General features: G+C 33.2%; 1 protein-coding gene across 4 annotated transcripts; it reads right to left on the bottom strand.

The window, feature by feature from the left end:
- Positions 1–1,849: 1,849 nt before the first annotated feature.
- On the bottom strand, positions 1,850–23,264 carry Pgant5 (polypeptide N-acetylgalactosaminyltransferase 5). Of its 4 annotated transcripts, none has more exons than XM_073089101.1 (14): positions 23,129–23,264; positions 22,665–22,895; positions 21,900–22,107; positions 20,709–20,838; positions 18,634–18,800; positions 18,130–18,294; positions 16,918–17,071; positions 13,446–13,623; positions 12,886–13,066; positions 6,992–7,131; positions 5,797–5,895; positions 5,319–5,453; positions 4,657–4,830; positions 1,850–4,118 (listed from the first exon to the last, which is right to left on the bottom strand). In XM_073089101.1, exons 2-13 carry the CDS (start codon positions 22,815–22,817, stop codon positions 4,672–4,674), a joined length of 1,869 nt encoding a protein of 622 aa, XP_072945202.1. In that variant the 5' UTR covers positions 22,818–22,895; positions 23,129–23,264; the 3' UTR covers positions 1,850–4,118; positions 4,657–4,671. The 4 variants fall into 4 exon arrangements, with proteins under 4 accessions (XP_072945202.1, XP_072945199.1, XP_072945200.1 ...); XM_073089098.1 differs by having other exon boundaries at positions 23,011–23,244; XM_073089099.1 differs by lacking the exon at positions 12,886–13,066 and adding an exon at positions 9,016–9,196 and having other exon boundaries at positions 22,665–23,245.
- Between the last annotated feature and the right edge of the window lie 136 nt (positions 23,265–23,400).

Here is a 23,400-nt window from a genome sequence, read left to right as displayed (position 1 = left end):
CTTGCATTTATTTTTTCACATCTGCAACCTACCAACCATTTATTTGGACGTTTAAACACTTCAATATAAAATACTACACATAATTTTAAAAAAATATTAATTAAAAATATTTACAAAAATCTATTCTATGTAAAAGTTTCATAGGGGGTATAAGACATTGTGGTGTTGAAATAAAACTACTTTTAAAATTCAGTCCAAATTATTCAGTTTTAATAATTCAAATCTGTGTCTATTGGAATGGTGTGTTCATGTTACAATAAAGTTATAGTAAAAAATTAAAATCCTTGGAATTTGGCACTTGAATCAATATTTTCGAGATTCTGCTCTCATACAAATAAATATAAATAAATGCTTTTTCGATGCAACCATCGATTGGACGAATCATTACATAATAACAACTTATTTACAATAATTACATAGGTATTTGTCTTTATTACTAAAATGCTTTATAATTTTTTCCATACAAGGATCTCCAACATGCGGCATTATTGAACAATTTAAAAATACAAACGTGAACTATGTAATAAAGTAATAATATGGTGATTGTTGCTATCTATACTATCATAAAACTGGTTGTCCATTTCAGTGTCACACAGAAACTACTGGACAGATTTAGATGAAATCTTTTATGTTAAAAGCTTAAAATTAGACTTAAAACTGGCATATATTTCATTCTGTTACAATTAAGGGAGCCATAGATATAACAAAAAATATTCTTTCACACAGTAACAATGCATTTCCCTTTTTGATTTTAGAGCTTCCTTTTCACCCTTTACAGCAAATTCAAAAAAAAGAAGTCAGTTATTATATTCAATTTCTGTTAAACTTGTGGTACAACAATCCTATAGACAATATTTTAAAGCCCCAAGTTGTATTGAATAATTACAGCGACGACTTGAAAACTACCTATGTAACTGACATTCTATTGAAACTTCTTCAGTTTTAGTGGTTTTGAAGTCCGCATTAATCTAAGTTAAAAGTTGTACCCACTATGACGTCGTGTCGAGCTGTCGAAGTTGCGATCAAAAGCTAATATTACATAAAACTATTTGTGATGAGTGATTAAAAACCTTGCCAATATTTAATATCTAAATAAATTTATTATTACAATTATAATTTATGTCATATAGTGATATGATAAGTTTAACTATTAATATAATAAATATACGAAATTTCAAAATAAATAATGTCACTAACATTGATAAAACAATAATTCGTCATTGAGAGGACAATAATGGTCATTACACCTCACTAGAGACGGTATTAAAGAAGAAATAAATATTTTTGATTATGTTCCAGTATTGCTGAGGTACTCTTAATAATAGTACAATTAAAATATTTAGAAAAAGAATGTGATTTCTTATAAAACACGTACAGAATTTTTATTAAAGATAAAGAGTAAATACTATTAACCACAACCATAGATCAGTTTATGGTATAAAATATTAACCACGATGTTGCATTGAGTAAGCAATATGAAAAGCAGACTTATATAATAAGGGTAAATTGATAAATCGCAATATACTTTGCATACCTCAGTAATAAAGAACATGCCTAAAGATTACAGTTTTCGTTGTCAAATGCCTAATATTTTTACAAATGATTTAAATCCAAAAATACGTTCACTAAACTACCATAGAAATCTATTTATAAAATTATATAAAAGGCAATTCCATTCCGTCCTTTTCAATAAAGACGATATGCACTAAAACATTAATTATCATACTTGGTTCCTATTCAACAATGACACGAGTAGATTTAGAATATCATAAAATTAAGGCAACAGTTTGTTTGTGTAAGTACAGATTATTGTTAGACCTGCACGATTCGGCAGTAAAATATTAAAAGTAGTCTTTTAGTATACTCAAGTCCTTACAGATTTAACAATAACAGCAGGTTATTAAAAACAGTTCCCTACATAAAAAATAATCTCATTTCAGCCAATATCTACATACAAAATTTTGAACAGCGCCATTCGGAGTCATACACAAATTAGGTCACGATTAAGGGGGAAATGATGTCACATCTTATTAAAAATGTATATCACCCGTCAATAATAATCCAGTAAAATATGAGCGAAGTTTATAAAAAAATAACATTGTAAGTCTCAAATAATTGCGTAGCGTTATGACATCACAGAAATGTGACGTAGTCAGGGTTAAAGACAATAAAATTTATGTAACATATTTTATGGATGGTCTCTTATGCGCGTACAGAATACATCGCAACCAAAAGTAAAACGCGAAATCATAATATCACGATTTCAGCAATACATATTTTGATTAACAAACTTACAATAACATATTTCTGTATATTTATTTAACTATCCTTGAAATAAAAATAATGTATACGGACTTAACAAATATTTTTTCATATTGAAGCACCTTTGCATATATACATACTTCAAAGACGGTATAACATAAGAACTCAAAAAATTGCAAGCAATACACTCCCGTATCTAAATCACTCATTAAAAGGAACTTAACTATATTAGCGTTTTATTTATGTAATAAATTATATAGTAATATATAATAATAATGCATAGACCAGTTATTAAATAAAGAGTCATAAATTTCCCTTTATCACTGGCAGTCAATCCTAGGAAAAGAATATTACAAGTATACATTAGAAATAATAAATAGATACTGTTATGTACTTCATATAAATTGTGGCAAATCTAAGACAGTTCGGCAATAAATATGGCACAAACTTGCGTGCCGCTAAAACTTGGAAAGTAATAACTGTTACCTGAAACCTCTAATTGTTCATTAAATCCACAGACATAGAATATGTCAGACACGCGCTGTGGCAAACAAAATAATGTGTTTCTATACAATGTATATTAGCAAATGTATCGTAGCACGGCCGCGCAAACGCGTCGGCCCTGTCAATGACATTGTATAAAAAACATTATTATGTCTGCTGAGGCTCGTGTCTGGCATGTGCAATGTATGTAGATATATGTAAATGAACCTTAAAAGGTTAATATATATAGTCCGCGCCAAACTGCTAGTCCGCTCTGAATATAGAAACGAGTCGCTTCGAATAGCAAATTGTAGATATTAGCGGGACGTAGACAGCGCGGGATACCTCCTGGCAGCCGTCCGCTGCCTGTTCTCGCCCGGGCACATAGCTGCGTTAGTATGCCCTTATGCTACGGAATATATGCTTATAGTTGTGGGCAACAACTTCAGAGCGGTCTAGCAGTTTGGCACGGACTATACCACTGTAAGGCATTGGAATCTCCCACTTAATGTAGTGTAGTTAGGTGAATACGCCCCAACACTTGTGTAACTCGGTATAGGCGGTTAATGACCAACCCAAATTAATAATACGAATAATTTCCAAGGCAGTTATACACGTCATTAAATCTGCACAAAGATTTACGGAATTAATAGCGATCATAATAAAAATAGTAAATAGTATTTAAGTATTGTACAATTTGTGAGTCAATATTATTATATATTTTTGTATTTAATTCATTGCATAGTTAAAAAACAACACATCATCTGTAACAATGTCATTATAAACAGCAATTTAATAAAATATAATCTCACATTCCCTAAGTCATGGGAGGGGGAGTATTCTTAAAACTGATATAATAATGAGCATTTTGCTTCGAGTCTGTTGTGACATATATATTTTTTTACAATTACGTGTCATAAGACAACTGTTATTATCTTAACAATTAATAAACATCTCAAGAATTTGTGACATAAGGTTTAAAAAGTATTAAAATATATGTGTAAATGAATAAAACATCTCATAAAAATCTCATGAAAATGAAACCAACAATACTATTTCATTCAGTACAATTGTGTAAGATCTGTTTGCAAGCGTTACGTAAAATAAACCGTTTTCGACTTACTTAAATCTATTTAAATCGAAATATAAGCAAAACCTTAACTCAGTATCACTCATAAACACAGTAGACACAATCCTAAGTTTGAGCAATGTTTACAGAGATACAACATATATAACACCATATTATGTATTGTCAACAATTCACAGGACCTCGTGTCGATATACTAATAGATATAAAATTTAGATATAGGAATAAGGAATAAAATCTGATATCTAATGACGGGGAAGACTATTATGGTCTATCGTTGTGTATCCTGTAAATAAATAAAACATATATTAATTGTTGTGAAATACCATTGTAGTGTAATAGAATGTTTTAGTGGTAAAAGTAAACTAAGACGAGTTTTTCTAATACCATAACTTATAACGATACGGTGATCAGTTTAAAAATCAAAGAACCTTAGTTATCACACCTTTAATTCTATCATTTTCAACAACAAGTCAAGCTACAATAAATAAGGTGGTAGAACCTATGTAGTTAGATTCAGGCGGCACCACCGTCACACCTATTCCTGCCTAATAACAGCAGCGTTAGGCGCTGCTGTGTTCCGGTTTAAAGGGTGTGGTAAGGGAGACATACTTTTCCGAGGCGTTCCAGCTTAGTCCTCAGGAGTAGTGGCGCATCTGAGGCCGACCTCAGGCAGGAATATCTAATCTTATCTGGGGTTGATTACAAATGTCCATGGGCGGCAGTAGCCATTTACCATTAGGTGGACTGCATACACGTCTGCTACTCCTATATTATAAAAAAAGGTAGATAAATAGACAAATAACAAAGATGCATGTACTAACTGGTGCGTGTTGGGACTAGCTGTCCGGGCGGCGCGCCTGCCACTTGAAGTCGAGCTGCATGAGCCACTGCTGCGAGCGCGCGCGCGAGCACGGCCGCAGCACCGGCTTCCACACGTCCGCCGCCTCCGGCTTATCCAGGCACATGCCCGTGTTCGTGTGCTTTATTGTGCGCGTCTGGAAACACACCATACATTACTAAAGATTACTCACTTCAAAAGAAAATGTAACCAGTTTTGACCATTGAAATTGTCACTGTCATCTATTTTCGTGTTTGAAAAATATTTAAAAAATGCAGTTTTAGCGCATTTACGAATGAAACGATATTTCTCCGCATTTTTTCTTCAATTTCGTGTTTTTGCACCACTTAACTGCGCATGTCGGCATTGTTCCGCGTAAATTACAGGATCTCGAAAGGAACGCAATCGGAGTCGCCCCGTCGGGCTCGACCCAGGTGAGCTTGACGCTCGCCACACCGTTTGGTGGGTACGACGGTATGCGACCACACATACCGCCGTCCTTTCCGAGGTCGTTGGCCGGGCGGTTCGAGCCCCCACTCTTGCCGCCCGCAACCCCGGAATCCCCATTTAGTCGCCTCTTACGACAGGCAGAGGATGCCGTAGCCCTATTCTGGTTCCGGAACTAGAGGGACAGTGGCGGTATACCTTGGTGTCGTAGGTCCACTCCTGGTTGCCGCGCATGCCGTGGCAGCGGATCAGCTTGATGGGCCCGCGCGGGTGCGCCGCGTCCAGGCAGTTGTCGTCCGACATCACCTGCTTGCGCTTCGTGTACGCGAACACCTGTAACATTCATTATTCATACATTTATTTTAAAAATCACATATGCGCAAAAGAAGTTACACTTAAAAAGTTGGAAGGTTTGAAAGGCTAACGCTAAATCTGTGTCTGCCGTAAAATAGCAGTGGCTAGGCTAACTAGGCTGTGTTTAAATTTGGAGGTTGTTACAAAGGATATACTTACATAAAATGTTCCTACTTAAGTCCTTAAGGGTGACCACGCAGCGGTGATGCCCCAGGTAGAACACCACTCATTATATTAATGTACATTACAAATGCCCATAAGCGGCAGTAACCAATATCCATCAGATACACTAAACACTCTGATTATTTTTAACGTTACATACCTGGTTGCCGCCCATCCCGTGACAGTAGCCCATGCCCAACGGCTGGCCCGCCTTGCCACCTAACGTGTCCAAGCAATTTGACGTCTCCGCATTACGTATCTGGAAACAATGAAATGTAATTGTTAACAAACGGTTACTATTATGAAACACAACATACACACATATCTCACAATAATTTTGTTGTATTCCGTTTCGTCGTAACCATTGACACACATAAATAAATCCAAACCCAGAATCCTAGAAAAGTATTTCGTGCTTAGTGACAAGAGGATGATTATTATTATTTATTTCTAATTATACTATATTGAATGAAACCGCGAGCAAGCTTATACAACAAAAGGTTATCCGCAATTATTAAGTTTCAAGGAGTTAATCCTAACCTACAGTATCTAGTTTCAGACATATAACATATGATAACAGATGATATATTAAATTGAAACTCTTCCTATTACTTACAATAGTTTCATCAATAGGAAATAATCACTGCAAATTTTATATCGCTGTAGTATCCCTAATCGTAATCCTTTAAGTATGTTTAGAATGCAGAACAGATAGATTAATCTTTGTTTAATTTAGATTATTTACTATTAATCTAATCGAAAGATTGTGGTACTACGAGTTACACTTAAGATTGTAAATGTAAATACACGCTATTCATAACAAGTGTTATCAAGATAACAGATTACTTGTTAATGAGATTTTTAATGAATACCACAGTTTAGTATGTAGTGAAACTGATAAGAGTGACTTGAGTGTCAGTCTTATAAAAAATTTAAAGAAAAAATAGAAGAATAGAGAATAGAAGAATAGAGAATAGAGAAAATAGAAGAATAGAGAAAATAGAAGAATAGAGAATAGAATAGAGAATAAAAATAGGAATCAATCCTAATAGAAAACTTACAATATATATTAACTAGCTGACCCGGCAAACTTTGTACAGCCTCAAAATCTATTTATCAAATATATTTCATATAAAATATAGCCTGTTACTCGTGGATAATGTAGCTTTCGAATGGTGAAAGAATTTTTGAAATCGGTCCAGTAGTTTTTGAGTCTATTCATTACAACCAAACAAACAAACAAAGTTTCCCTCTTTATAATTTATTCTGCAATTCCTACTTATTGCTTGTCTTACTAAACCGTAATATCAAGAATAAATTATATAAACATGAAAAATTAAGATGATCATACTCACTTCACCCAAATAATAATAGTCGAGTGGCATCTGACTCTCTGGGTAGATGTTTTCCAAATACCATCTGAAGCTCTTGCATTTGAGGCGGTTCCGTAAAGCCTTGCGCTCGCTCACGTCGCCGACCGGGACGTTCAGTGCACCTGCTCAATTTTAGTCAACTTTTGTTAAAAACAATGCTCACATTTGGTCAACTTCAACTTTATTCGATTGTTGTATCAATCCTTAAGAATCAAACGTACATAACTTCACAGTGGTCCACATATTAGATATAACTTCTAATAATTTCCCCATTACCGATAATCCCTTACTTAGATTAATTATATTTTTATTATTATATATACTAGAAATATTGTTAACAACAGTACTATTTCAATTTAACAATTCATTATAAATAGAAAATAACCACAACCCCACACAAATGAACAATCTTACGGATGAATGAAATGAATGCATGAATGATGTGTTCACATTATTATTTTTAATAAAATTAGGCAATATCACAAGTTTAGTATTCAGATTGAACATGCAATGTTTAACTTAGATGTGTTCCTGTTTGCAGAAGAATTTTAAATTATTTTTGACAAACATTAACAGCATTTAATTTAAATATTATATAAACCACAATTGATGGCAAAATAAATTCGTAAATATTAAAATAGTATTACCTGATGTGATAATATCGTTTGTTGCTTAAAAATAACAGATGAACCGCTAGCAAATGTTAATGTTTCGTACTACAAGACTTGGTTTCCCACTTTCCCATCAGACTTAATTTTAATATAATAAGCATAAATAATAAATTGACACGTTTACTCTGAAATTAATCGTCGTATAATAATTATACTTCCCTATAATTTCAATCACGCTATATTAGTTACAATGATGCTAACTGAAATCGTAACAACTCTGCACATAAGTATTTTTAATGGACAACTTAATTCGAGTCAAACACGATTGCAACTTCTTTCGTACTCCAATTGATTTCCTTTCGCTGTTATTGGCAGTAGGTATATGTATGTTAATTGTAGTAACTTTATGAACAATTAAAATTAATTTAAAAGTTACATAAATGCTCAAGTTAACAGTTACGTCACTGCTTCTTTATCGAACAAGTGCACCGAAACGAATCAATTTCCATTCATTCTTTAACGAATTTACTATAAAATAAAAAAGTAGCGTAGTAATATGTAAAAAAATAAAACACGTCAAAGGTAACTTGCGTAACTTGTTACCATTTATCATGTATAATTCAAATTATCTTAAAGCGGTACAGTCGAATAGATGACGTATGTTTTATGATACTGCAGTAGAACAAATTATTCTTAATTTCAGAGTATAGGCGTCGTTACGATAACAAATCGCGACAAGATTTACGTTTTTTATGTGACGACAATAAATAATATTGAACTAAACAACCAATATCCGCGTCTACGAGCATCAATTACGTAGTAGCTAGCCGACAGCGTCGAATTGGCTGATGAAAGGATGTATTACCCCCTCATGTCTGGTGACCTATTAAATTCGACGATTTTTGTTCTTTCATATTAGAAACAAATATCGCCAATTACAATTTTAGGTAAGTATTCTTACTAAACTACATTCTTTATTATTTCCAATATGGTCTCTCATATTCAGTGTCCGCAGCCCAACAAAATTTTATAGCACTCAGTTTTCTTAATCGTCCCATTTAGTAATACAATAAAACAATTGTGAAATTTATTATTTGATCAGGTAAGGCCTAACCAAAAATACAGCACACGGAGTACGGCGTAGCTGCTAAATGGCTATCTTTCATTCTACCAAGCCTCTCCGTAACGGACATCCGTATGTCTTCCATATTAAGAACTACTACGAATCTCTTGTTCAGAGTAGACTTTTGAGAACCAAACTAGATAGCGCATAAAAAGTGAGCACAGTAACGTTTTCTATCAAAACAAAACGCATCATATCACAATACTAAACATCCATCAGCCAATTCGACACGACCGCAACAGCAAGAACACCAACGCGTCAGTTTTATGGACCTGGGTTAATATTGTAGTAGAAATGCTTCCAGTCGTCGAGCCAGACCTCGGCGAGGCGGGCGTTGTTGTGGTTGACGACGCGGCCCGTGCCGCCGGGGAAGGAGTACGGCGTCGTCTTGCGGAACACGTGGCCCACGTGCGAGCACGGCGCGATCTCCAGCCGCCCGCCGCACATCCACACCTGCCCCGCCCACCGCACCGCGCGTTATGTCACGGCAACTGACTCACTACACTTTACTTAATTTTTATACTGTAACTTTTACACTGTAACTTTATACTTTTTATACTGTAACTGTAACTATATACTTTTTTATACTGTAACTTTATACTCTTTTATACTGTAACTTTATTTGTTTTTTATACTGTGTTTTTGCCTAAATATGATATGATTTAACAGGATTAGTACTTTCGCGGTTTATAATATAATTAGCGCCTATTTATGAACCCTCTGAAACGTCATAGACATCGTCGGTCATAGACATAGTGAATATTCTAGATTTGATTATTAAGCAAATTATTTAATATTATTTATAGCGAATGAGATAATTCAATGAAAACACCCTACTGAGCTTATTGTTATAAAAAAACTTCATTTTTACACTCCGTCACAGCTAATTTTTGTCTCAAACTGTGAGGCATCATCTACTGTTTCATTTGAATTCTATATCTTAAGAGAAGATAATTATTTATTTAACAAAATACGAATTATTTACATTTTACAAACAACAAGTTTAATCAAGTAACCCATAACAATTAAACCTTCCCAATTCAAGGGCTGCGAAGTAAACATAATTACCAATTCCCGTGCAATTATTGGAAATTGCGTCTACTTTAAGTCCTTTGTCCTCAAAACCAAACTGTTCGAGGTAAACAGATCAGAACCTGTTATAATAACGTGACAAGATAATTTCGTCCCGTGAACAATAATATGAAGTTAATTATTTCATTATTATAATAATATATTATTTAAGTAGAGCAATAAGTATTTGTCATATCACGTCTTCTCTCAGTCTTATCTCCTTTTGTTATATTAAACAGCTCGTATAATTCATTGTGACTTGAAAATTAATCGATTATTACTTTTTTTCTAGTTCTAAAAAAATATTTTCTTGTTCATTGTATAATTTGTGAAGCCACCCGAGTTTGGATATTATTTTTATCAAGATTAAATTCCATTTTATAAATTAGGGTTGCCATTCGGGTAACGTAAAAAGATACAAAAATAAGTATACTCTCTTTGGATTGTTTTTTAGCTTATAGTTTTATCATATTTTAGAGTAGGTATACAGACTACGTAAACTAAATTATATTAATGTTGGCTATTAGATTGCGACACAAATCTAACGTACACACGACACGTCATAAGGTACGTACCACCACGTCGTACGTACACTCATTCGTTAGTGCTGTTTGTTACGCCACGTATAATCTAGTGATATTTAAGATCTTTGATATAAGCGTAGTGTACAAATATATAAAAACAATGTGAGAAAATATGTTATTTCCTTTCCTACGAATTACGTATGTCGCTTGTTTGATTAAATTCGAAAAGTCAGTTGCCATCACATAATTATTTTGTCTGTTGTTACTATAACAATGTACGCTGTTTATCGTATTCCGTACATATTGATAATATTGAATTTAGTGAAAACATAATGCTAGATTCTTATGCCAACAATATAGTCGAGATAAACAGTGAACATTGTTATTAAAGCAACCACACAAAAAGCATAATATTAGCAGTATTAGTAATTATGACGATAAACATCATAAATATACCATAAATATACTTTAGTGCAGTTCTACACAGTTAAAGCGTTTAATTTTATGTATTGTTAACTTTTATGACACATAAACTCTAACAATATGGCCACTTATCAATTTATGTTAATATATCGGTTACTCTACAACTAAACAATACAAATATTAGTTTACACTCCACGCATATATAAGTCCCGTATCATATAATAGTTAATTTTATCACTACTTATTCACTTTGTAAGTAAATAAGAAATATATAAGATATAAATTAAATAAGTTACAAAAAACGGTCTCGTTGGATGGCGTTAGATGCGGTTACATTTTGTTATCAATATGTTATTCTATTAAGCCATGAAATGTGGCAGAGTTGTAGCAGTGTGACTAATAATGTTAAAAATGCATAAAAATGAAATACAATATGATTGTAATAGTCGTAAATTTCACATTTTTGTAAGCTATAATAATATATCTTGGTCACATAGAATCCTAAAGCATAGCTTACCTAAAATAAAATAACAATTTAATTCGATATGATAATTTTAATAGCAAAAAATGTATAATATTATTCTCATGTTATCTTCAAACTATTCCTTTAATTAAATTAATATATGATTTTTTGTAATAATTCTGCTACAACTCTATGCCGCAAAGAATTGCTGTGGATAATTTACTGACTCCAAATATTGTCTGACTTCATTACAATTATATCATTGCTTCTGCATTAACAGGAAGCAGCTTAAAAAAGAAAAAAAAATAGGCAAAAAGAAATAAAAAATAAAGTCATAAGATGGTACAGACACAAATAGAGACCTATAGAAAATGATAAGACAAAATAATAGTAAGACATAAAGGATAAAAACATAGAGATAAAAGCAATAAAAAATGAAATGAAGCGAATGATCATGCAGGAATAAACAGTGCAATAATACTTTTTGTAATTACATACGAGGAACAAGAATTGGCGTATGATGATCTGTAAAGTTATAAAGGTAGAAAAAATAGCAAATGGGTTTAGCTGCTGCAGGCCATCTCACCCATTCTGCCTTATGACTATCTCAGTCATGTTTCAGTTTGAATCATAATTAAACGTGGTATTACAATGTAATCCCCAGGACTGTTATTATTCCATCTAAAATGAAGATAAAGATCAAGTAAACGCTTTTCTCATGGGATCAAGATAAAGTGATCACTGCATTCCTAGCGGGGATTCAATGTCATGGTCATGGTATGTTAAGATAATCACGACCCGCGTCTAGTTCGATCTTCGAATAAAAATTAGCTATCTAAATGATAGATAAATATCTAAATGAAGAATTTAAATATGTATACATATTTAAATATGTATATGTGTACGATATAGTACAGTAAATATAACTCCTCTTTAATAGGTTATTAAAGTAATATTATTCACCATTAGACGTTGCCATTCGTACTAGCAAAAACCAAAACAGTTCTTGCTGAAATTTATAAACATACGCGTATTCAAGTTCCTTGCATGTTGTTACTAAGCATTATTTACTGTTATTACTAAAACGTACAGGCGAATGCAGCTGCAATGTTAATGTTATTAATATTCAATGTTAGAAGCTAATCCGTTTAATTAATATGTTAATGACAACAATATAACGCCAATATGGTTAATTGTATCCCAAGCCACAACAAAACTTTATTATATGTGCCTTAACTGCCGACATTTGTCTATTAACAGTGTCATTTGTCTATGGTAATTATTTGTACTTCAAGAATGTAAATAAAACAAAAGTGGCCTAAATGAGAATAAATATTAAATGCGATTATTTTAATCTATTAAAGTATATTATATACGATACTCGTACTTTACTCACAAAACATTGTTTTCTTGATTAAGCAAATATTGGTTAAAAACATGGGTGATATCCAATTCCAACTTGCAGTAACAGAGACCAATAATATCCGCATTAAATTATCTAAGAATCAATATGATATATAAATTACAGCGTACATTCGTTCAAACACCCAAGTGGAACAAAGTTATCGCGAACACGAAGACTAAGTGGAACGCACCTACAACTCGAGACAAATGTCAAAGCTGTCAAAATGTCGGCAGCGTTAGCAACGTCCTCTGCGAACCTGGGTTCATGGCGTAATAGAACTCCCCCCACTCGTCCATCCACACCTCGGCGACACGTGCGGCGTTGTGCAGCACCACGTTCTGCACGCCGCCGGGGAACGAGTACGGCGACTTGTCGCGGAACACGTGCCCAACGTGCGAGCACGGCACGATCTCCAGCCGCCCGCCGCACTGCCACACCTTCACCCCGCCTCATATGTTATGATTGGCTAACTTTTTCATTTATATTGTGAGATTATTTATCAATTCGTAAGATGTGATCAAAGATTTATTTTTAAATCTTTTTATTTATAGTTGACTTCCGACCAGCCTGCCTTCAGGTTACCTTACGGACGGAATATAATACTAAAATATCCAATAAGTGATCAAAGTATTTTCGTAATCTTTCTAAAACATTCTAATACGTTTATTCTCCTATTTCTAAAACGTTTATTCTCCTAAATCGCTTACCGCTTTAAGCGCTTTTAAGTAACATGATAAGTGGCACAAACGAACCCTATTCATCTTCTACTATTAATTTCCTCATCAGCTCTATCACGAATGAAGCTAAATACGATACCCTGAAGCTCATTTCGAGGTTCTCGCCGCCCCAGATGTCCATGCCCTCGTCGTAGGAGCCGATCTTGTAGAAGTATTCGCGGTCGATAGCAAATAGCCCGCCCGCCATAGTGGGTGTTCGCAGCGCCGCTGTACGGTCACCGCCTCGCCTCGACATCTCACGCTCTGGGACTCGGTACCTGGAAATAAAGGTGTCAATGTCTAGACTGTTCTACAAGAATACCTGGTTGTTAGGAAACGATAGAAGAAAATACCTGGTCAATTTTGAATGGTTACATATGTCTTGGCATAGCATAAATGAACAGGTTTATAGGTAGAATAACTAGGCGATATTAAGTTAAGAAAACATGGTCATTGTTAAAAGTAAAAAAACATACCTGGAGTTTTAAATATAAAATTATTTATATTACGATATTTAATTTAAGACGGACATGGCAAAAAATAAGACTTAAACTCGTCGGTATAGCTTAAAGATTATCCATAAATTACGTTACGTCAGAAGTCTTTCGAATATAATAGCATGGTTGATAATCCAATCGTTTACTTATTTATTATTAATTCACTTGTCCATCTCTTTTCATTATCAAACGAAGCTTTATACTAAAAATAAAACATTTTTATCGTGTTTAATTTGTTAGACGTCGCCGTATGATTACTACACATAATTAAACAACAGATTAATTAAACCGGGCAGACACGACAATGAGAGTCGTATTTTTCACTGAATTTTCAATTACTACGTTTACGTTGTCGTTAAATTTACTACTATATTAATGTTATTGAAATTCATCATTCTATCTCATAAAATATTATCTTTGTTATTGTCATAAACTTTCAATAAATATTTTTTAAACTAGGGATCCAATAGGAACTCAATTCTGTTTAGCTTAAGTTAAAATGGTTGATTAGGAATTATTTTGATTGAATAACTATTATTAAAATTATTTATCGGAGATACCTCGTCCGCGTTATGACCTCTATGTTACGGATTTATTCATAAGAGAACTTGCATCTTATTACGAAACAAGAAAATCGCATAGCAAAATGTGTTACGACCAGTTACTACGTTGCGATATCGAGGAATAATGGCAATAAATTGATAAATTTTACGTCTAAACGAGACGATTTTCGACAAGCGTGTCATTACGCTGATAACGTACCGTCCACTCGTGAGTTGTGTTATTGAAAACAAGAAACTCTAAGACAATGACTGAGGCAAAGTACTAATAATAATAAAGTAATATAACTTGTATTAGTGCACTTTAGTACGGATCATGTTTCCTTAATTTCAATATTGTTCATTTTACGCATAAATTTATTTCGGAGGACATATTAAGCAGCGTCTTTGATGTCTACTCTACAGAGTAGTTACTGTAGGTCTCTAACATTATATAAAATAACTTTGGATGTTTTAAAAATATTTTGATATATCTATTGTCCACCGTCTTAGTTCCCATATCCTCAACAATCATTAGAGCACATATAAATATGCTCATATATTCTCACAGTATCAAACAAACAAATATTCCGCTGTTTCATAGCTTTACCACATGTTTTATTATCTTTTATAACAGATCTGCATGACAGATCTCAAATGATTTATCTTGAGCTAATCTGGTACATCGTTACTAACTCCACTAATAGACATGTTTTTTTTCCCTCATAATAAGAATGGTTGTACATTGTCCATCAATATCCCTTTTGAAAACATAAGGGACACACAAATACACCGTTTAAAGCAAATGATCATTCATCTGTGACGCAAATATTTCCCAAAAAATTAAAGTTGCTTAAACTCCAATTTATTTTAAAATGGTAAACCACATTCCGTGCCAATGGACTATAGTGTTACATCATTGGTGCATAATTAAAAATCACTCTTTATCAGATGTACGTTATCGTTCGAACGATAGATCGTATCGTGATTGCGACCGGTTCATGCACAGGTTCTTCGCCTATTCGCACGAGTGGGGGCGGATGTACGCCCGTGGTAACAATGGAGCCGTCGTCCTCTGCTAGTTTCATCTTTACAACTGAGAGAATTTCTGATATCCAATGCCAAATATATTTTTCGATATATCACTTATACCTAATTATGATTTTTGAAAACTTTGAGTAGTACGAATCCCAAGTAAGACTGATTTTTCAAATTAATTTTCGCTTGATGAACAATCGTTTGGAAGGTGGTAGAACTCATCGTGGTTCGACTCCCGAGGCACCACTGCACCAGTAGCATTGATCGCTACTGTATTATGATTGGTAGGGTGTGGTAAAGGAGTAGCGATTATAAGAGACGTTTCAACTTAATCCCCAGGGGTAGCAACGAAGTCAACGAATCCGCAATTAATACTAGATTGAGAGACTGGCAAGTGCTCAGAGAGAGAAAACAATAATGACGATGTACAGAGTAAAAGTACTCAACAAATATTATTTATCATTTATTACTTCAATTTTTAACAGCACGGAGTTATTAATTAACTCCCCAGCACCATCGGCGCCAACAATGGGCGTTGCGCAACCAAAACAACTTCAAATAACAATCGGGCCCTCACCTTGACGCGTCACTCAAGCGACGCTTTCGAACCAAGGTCTTTGCTACGCGAATTATTCAATTAAGGTACTATTTATACCTTCGTTAGTGGGAAATTCACCCATTATCAGAATGTCTAATTAAAATCGAAGTGTCAATTAATAAATAATTAACATGATGAACATTTTTGAGTTCTATACGCTACGATACTAAAATTTAAAAATCTTTAAAATGCTGTCCCTCTGTCTGTACTTATTCTGATGGAACCTTTTCTTAATAGTAGATCACAAGAAAATCAGCACGGTAAAGTGTCATAGTAAAGAACATTCTAACTTACATGTAATAAAACAATCAATGGCAAAAAATATACATCAAATATATTCGCATACTGATAAAATTTACAATAGGATAGAGCTCAATAGGAAGTACCTAGGTCACCATAAATCATACTATTTTATATCATACTTCACCATCGAGTATACGGGTAACATATGGGCTATGGCCTTTGTTTACATGATAACAAATAATAACAACGGACTATTTAATGTGTCCTCCGTCTTCCTATTTAAGGTCAGATTCAGGGTTGATTATCTCGATATTTATAATTTGCAACATTTCCTTGTAACCATAGAATTGAACGAACTGACTTGCATATAAACTTAACGCGATTTAATACTACAAAGTATACTTCTTCTATCAAAAGTTAATTCAGTACGTCTTTCTATCGGATGTCAGAGACCTATAAATGTTTCAACGCAAGTTGCTACTACACAAAAAAACATAAGACTTGTCAAAACAACGCCCAAAATATTGTGATTTTAAGTTTCCGATACAATGGCAACTCTTCTGTTATTGTAGACAAGCATAAGTGAGTGATTATTCTTCACTTGCCGAAAGTATCCCATATCTTTAAATTTAGTTAAAAACAATGTTTCCTACTCACCACCTAAAGTTGAGCTTCCAGTTGAAGCCTCCCCAGGTCATGTCCGAAGCTTGTATGTACTCGAAGGTTGTGTCCGATATGACGTCGATGATTGGACATACCACCGTTGTCCGGTCTTCTACGATCCGCGCCAATAAAGGCTCTAACCAACCCTCTGAGGAATAAATAATTACTTCAATATGAAGAACTGCTGAATTGAAATAGTAAGAAAACTAATTATGAATAACTAATTATGTCGCTACCCTTTTCCTCTATTCTTTAATTATATATTATATTTGTAATTTGAAAATAATATTGTTTTTTTGCGAAAAATAAATTATACTAACGATAAAAACTCTAAAGGTACATTTATTTTGACGGGTCTCTCGCGGAAGGGAAGAAAGACCTCTTCAGAAACAAAATGGCTATATTTATTCCTCTTAAGAAACTATAAATTAGAGCATAGTAATAAGAAGCCGCAAGGGCAAGCTTGTTTTAATACAGAAATTTAAACAAGAATTTAATAACCCACAACAATAACCGCATTAAAACTATTGGTATAGACAATTTTGAATGCGATAACTCGCTAACACGATTCTAAGATTGCCAAAGTTCAAAGTTCAAATTAATTTAGCACGCAACAAAGTTTGTGTTGCCTTTTCTTTTTCAATAGTTCATATGTAATTATTCGACAGCCAATTAATATTTATTGTTTACAATAAAACTTTGCAAGTGGTATGTTTCACGTGACGGAATTTTTAACCGAACAGAGTATTGTGGGAGACAATTCTACATGGAATTCGCGGTACTTTCTCTGTCATACATTCACCATTGACATGATAATTGATAAGATTTCACTGAATATTTGTAACTAAATGATATGACATGAAATTTAGAAAGTTCGCACTTTGTCGGGGCGCAGGGTCAATATATTATGGATATTGATAAAAAGACCTTGTACAAGACGTATTACGTATTTTTTAATATCATTAATTTATATAAGGTATATGTCATTTTCTAATCATACTTAATGCCTATTCTTACAATACCAAAACATAAAAAAATCTTTAACAATTTTAGCTGTCTATTTTTCTGTTTGACTGTCTATACACGCCACTATAATTTTAGCCACTAACCAATATAATCACTGAGCTTTCTTAAACGAGGCATTCACACAAAGACAGAGGACTTATTGGAAATAACATAGAGAAGAATGTAATACTTCTTAGTTACCTGTACATTCACAATGCGCATCGAGGAAGGTAATGACGTCCCCCTTGACATGCTTGGCGCCCAGTAGACGCGCCCTAATGAGTCCCGAACGATTTTCCGTCCGGAAGAGGTGCGTCGGGACTGGCAGCGCCTTTATGTAGTCTTCTAGTTTCTTGCCCAAATGTTCTGTTTCGGAAGGGAATGATCATTATTTTCCTAATTATGATTTATTTGTAAATCATGATAATTTCTTAGTGCGTTGAATCTAACGACTATTTTTGCGCCGAAGCTATGTCTTCATCAATGATGGCAAGGAATTTGCTATCAAGTTCAATTTGATTTCTAGGTTGATCTTTCCAATTTTCATTTACATCTACATACATGTTAACTTCATTTAAATTAATATTAATTCCAGTCATATAAGAAAACCATTTACATATTACAAAAAAAGGATTAATTTCGAAATTAATGGTATGTGTGTGTGTGTCTGTAGAATCGCTGATGTGTGAATATATAATAAAATACCTTTTTCACTAGCGTCGTCAACGAGAATGATCTCCTTGAGCAGCGGTCGCGGCGACCGATTGATGGTGCTCCATATGGTGCGTATGAGTGTCGTCCACGCCTCGTTGTGGAACACTATCACCACGCTGGTGGTCGGCAGCAAGTCTGGATACCGTTTGTTTTTGCATCTGGTGACAAAGTACTGAATTACGTATTGATTGAATGGGGAAGAAAGGTCCTCGAGTGGCGACCACGCGGAGACAAAAGAAGTTCAGGCCGCACCCCGACCAGGTGGACCGACGACCTGAAGAAGACAGCGGGAAACGCCTGATTGGCTGGGAGGCCTATGTCCAGCAGTGGACCTCAAAAGGCTAATGGATGGATGGATAATTGTGTTTTTATTGTTATATTTGTCTTAATATGTACAATTAGCTATCGATCGGAAAGAACATCTTATGGGAAATTAGCTCTACTGTACATCCTCTATGTATTAATTCGTCAGACCGAGTTTATAAAAGCAAAGCAAGATAACATGGAACAACAGTCTGAGTATTGTATAATTGCAACCCTTTAGAAGTACTTAATAAACAAAACATAAAGTAATAATTGTTGTGATATTTATCACATACCTATTCAAAAACTTTCAATTATATTTACAAGAATGAGAAAACTTTGTTGGGGTGCTGAGATTTAGTGTAACAATGTCTGGTTTATTTAATTACAAAGAGAGATAAAAATTTGCACAGAAATGTATTTACCAGTACACTTCAATCTTTCCATACAAATTAAAAACAAGAAAACCTATAATAGATAATAATTATCAGCTGCAGCTCAAGAAAGTCTACAATCAACCTTCAGATCACTTCAATAGAGTAGCTTATGCATATTTAATAGTTAGCAGCTATGAAAAGATTACTGCAATAAAAATACTATTTAATCAGTGCCCGAGGGGAAAATCCATATCATAAATGAGCATAATATGACAGGAAGTTATATTAAGAGGCAAAATGATGCACAGTTATGAGATTTAAAAATAAATATAGTTGTACGAACAGAAATGTGATAAGTAATCACTACCATAGATTAAAGTTGTAAAAATTATAAGATACATCATTTACAAAGAGGTTCTATTGCAATTTATTTTTCTTACAAAGTTATTACTTATTGAGAAAAATTATACTTGTTGCAACACATAATAGTAAGACATTAATTAATTATGACGTTCATTATCATTGATGTCATTAAAATAACATGAAATAACAATTAGCCCGAATTGTTTTATCAATAATGAAGTAATTCAAACTGTTATAAGATTATCGAAGATAAGAAGTCCATTAAGCAAAATAGTTTTATGTAATGATTGTCATCTTGATTGAACGTTTTGTTACAAGGACTACTAATTACAGATAAACTACATAAATTCGGTAATAATACATTACTTCCAGTTAAGATACCAAATTACATTAGTGAACTGATTTTCCAACTTATTATTAATGAATAATATAAATTATTTGCATTATTTACCATTCCAATAGATAGTACACCAGTACTATCTACACCAGTAATAGCTACCAAGCTATTGTATTGAAAAGTAAATTAAAAAGTATGTCTTAATTATTTAAAATATTTATACTTATATTTTCCATACCAATATTTCCAGTGTAATTGCAATTTTTCCTTTAGCTTATTAGTTCGAGTAGAAATTCGACTAGCCAAAACAAATTATTGTCGAGAGACATCCGATCAAGAATCCGGATAAATAAATGTATGAAAAAAAGAATTTACAGTCGTTGATCAACGATTTGCCTCTTTTCGGAAGTTTGATTCAGCGATTAAATGTACATTCTACACACATTTAAGCACTGGTTGCAGTTACTGAACATATGCAAATGAACGTAAAAACGCAATGCAGCATTAATGCAGTTTCGTAACGGTCGTTATGTCGCCAAAACGGTGCAGTATCGACGAAATCGCCAAAACGCGATTCGTCTAAAGTAATTAGATCATCACAAAGTTACTTGATCATGATTGAAAGTCCGGATAATCAAGTTTCTACTGTATATATCTATAATTCAATAACACTCAAAGTTACTCACTTCTCAAATCTAACATCAGTAAGAGATCTGTTGACTGAGATCATGTCACTTGCGAGTAAATTGAACTGGTTCTCTTGGAACTTGTCCAACATCAATTTCTCTTGTTCTATTGGAATGTTTACAGCTTTACCTGGAAAGGAAAATATGTTTAGATTCTTAATAATCTATGATATAATTATATTATATGATAACCTTAGTTATCCACATACATTAGCATATTTTAACATAACTTAAAGCAAAATATTACAAAGTTTTACCTAAATAATATGACTGTAAAATAAAAAATATATGAATTATGTAGGTACTCTATAAATACGAATAAAAATGAATATACAGCATCTTGATACATTAACAATTCCAACAGAAAGTCTATGTACATTCTTAACAAAGAGCAAATTATATGGATGATTCACTAATTACACATAATTGTTTAGCAAGTCTTATGAGAGCAAGATTATGTGTTAAGGTTTTGTAAACATTTTATTACACGGAATACAAAATAATTTTTAATATGTATACCTTGTGTACTCATAGTATGATGCAGTTAAATCTATTATAGAAAGTTTTGTGACCTTCATGATTGGTTTGACTCATACATGTTTCAAGAACTGCTTAGTTAGAATAAGTTCAAAGTGGATAACAAATGATACTATACCAAAATACAAGCATGATTCAAGCAAATAAATTAAAAATATGTTGAGAATCCATCATTTCGACTAGATTAATCATTGGCAGTTTATTCTAAGACTACAACTGAACATCTTTAAAATAGCAAACATTCATTATGAAAACAATAATTAGCAATAATAACACATAAATAAAATCCAATAGACTTAGTTCATTTAAAATTATAATTAACTCATCTACATTTCATTAATTTCAAGTGTGTCTCATTTAAAATATTCAATTAATAGCCTACTTCATATGTTACTGTGCCATTAATACAATATTTCCAGTATTATTAAGGTGACATCTAAGATGTGTAATAAAGATGTTATAGATAAGTGCAATAGCGTAATATAAGCACAATAGTATACTTTTTGTAGATTCATTCATTGTAGATATTTATTAAAAATTCAGATATTCAATATATTAAACTAATCATAAGTAACAACCCTGACATGCTACAAATTTAGTCATTTCAAAAATATATTTTAACATTAGTCTAATAAAGAGTAAAACTATCCTTACCCAGCTCTCCTGGCAATTCTCCTTCAGGTTTTACCGAAGGTGCCACTGCCCATCGTTTCAGCTTAGACTTTGGATATGCTGATAGCATCAGGCCATCTTCTCCGATATCCTGGTCTACCTCATTTTCTTCTATATTTGTGTCATCGTCATCTATTTTTTGTTGTAATGCAGCCGCTATAGCTGCCTTTTTACCTCTAAACTCTTCTAACTATATTATGAAAAAACATATTAATTAGTTCAAACTTTCATAAAAAAAATGATATATCAGTGAGCTATGCATTTCTACCTAGACTAATGCATAGAATATATTTCACTGAAATCTCTTAACACAGTTATTGAATAAACATTGTTCCTACACATAACAGTTCACTGGAGATTACCATTCACATACAAATCACACATCTTGAAATATTTATACAAACACTTGCTTAACAATTAGCACCTTATGAAACACACAGACACTTATATCAGTGAAAGCACTTAAAATATTGCTACAGTGTCAGTAGCTTATTATAACTTATCAACACAAATAATCATTCTCTTTTTCCTAATTTCGGGATTCATATATCATGCAAAGGGCCCCAGGTTCAAATCCTAGTTAAAAACAACCCTGAATGATGTATTTAGATGTGTATTCTACTTCAAAATATTTGTGTACTTGGTTTTAGTTTTCTATAACACAGAACATCCCCCTGGATCCCATGAGAATACAACTGTAATATATTTATTCTATTTTTATATTTATATTATATTTATCACACTTACTTTTAATGTATCACTTGTTGTTTTCTTACACTCCCAGCCATCGCCGAAACAGTCCGAATATAGCGCCAAAATCGCAACATCGACTAGTAACCACACAAGGGACGTAAGTAAGATTATTCGACAAGTGTGTATTCTAATTTTACTTCTGAACATTTTGTGATTAATCTACTGTAAAATCAACTTTATTTCACTGCCACATGTCAATGCAACGCGCCCCACACTTTTGTTGACCTGTAAGGAGACAAAGCCAAGTTGTGGTTGACGTTGCGCGCGTTTTAAACTTCACAACTTACTGTTTTTAAAGAAATATTAAAAATAAACTTTTAATTAAAGTTCAATGTATTACGGCAAAGTAGGTTTCCGGATGTAAATCGTGATAATTGTATATGTTTTTCCAAAGATTCCACTTGTACTGGTCACACAAAAAAATCCTAAACGAATATTCACTTAATCACAGTACTCACTCGGCTTAAAATATCTATTTCAATGAACTATTCCGTTTTATTTCATGAAAGACTAGCGGTCCACTATTACCAAACGCATACGCACGTACCAAACGCATACGTCAAACTTTCTATAACTCGATCTCGATTCTCGAGTGCCGTGTCCTCAATAGTTCGGATACTCTAGTAGATATAATGTCACAATTTTATTACAGACCTAATATTTTTATTACTCTATAATTATTTCTTATTTTACTAAATATATTATGTAAAGAATTCAAAACTCATATTAA

This window comes from Epargyreus clarus, unplaced genomic scaffold, assembly GCF_041222505.1.
Source record: "Epargyreus clarus isolate Ecla_fem2 unplaced genomic scaffold, WU_Ecla_fem_2.2 ptg000027l, whole genome shotgun sequence".
Classification (NCBI taxonomy): domain Eukaryota; kingdom Metazoa; phylum Arthropoda; class Insecta; order Lepidoptera; family Hesperiidae; genus Epargyreus; species Epargyreus clarus.
The sequence above is the reverse complement of the archived record's forward strand: the minus strand, read 5'-3'. Positions and strand labels throughout refer to the sequence as shown.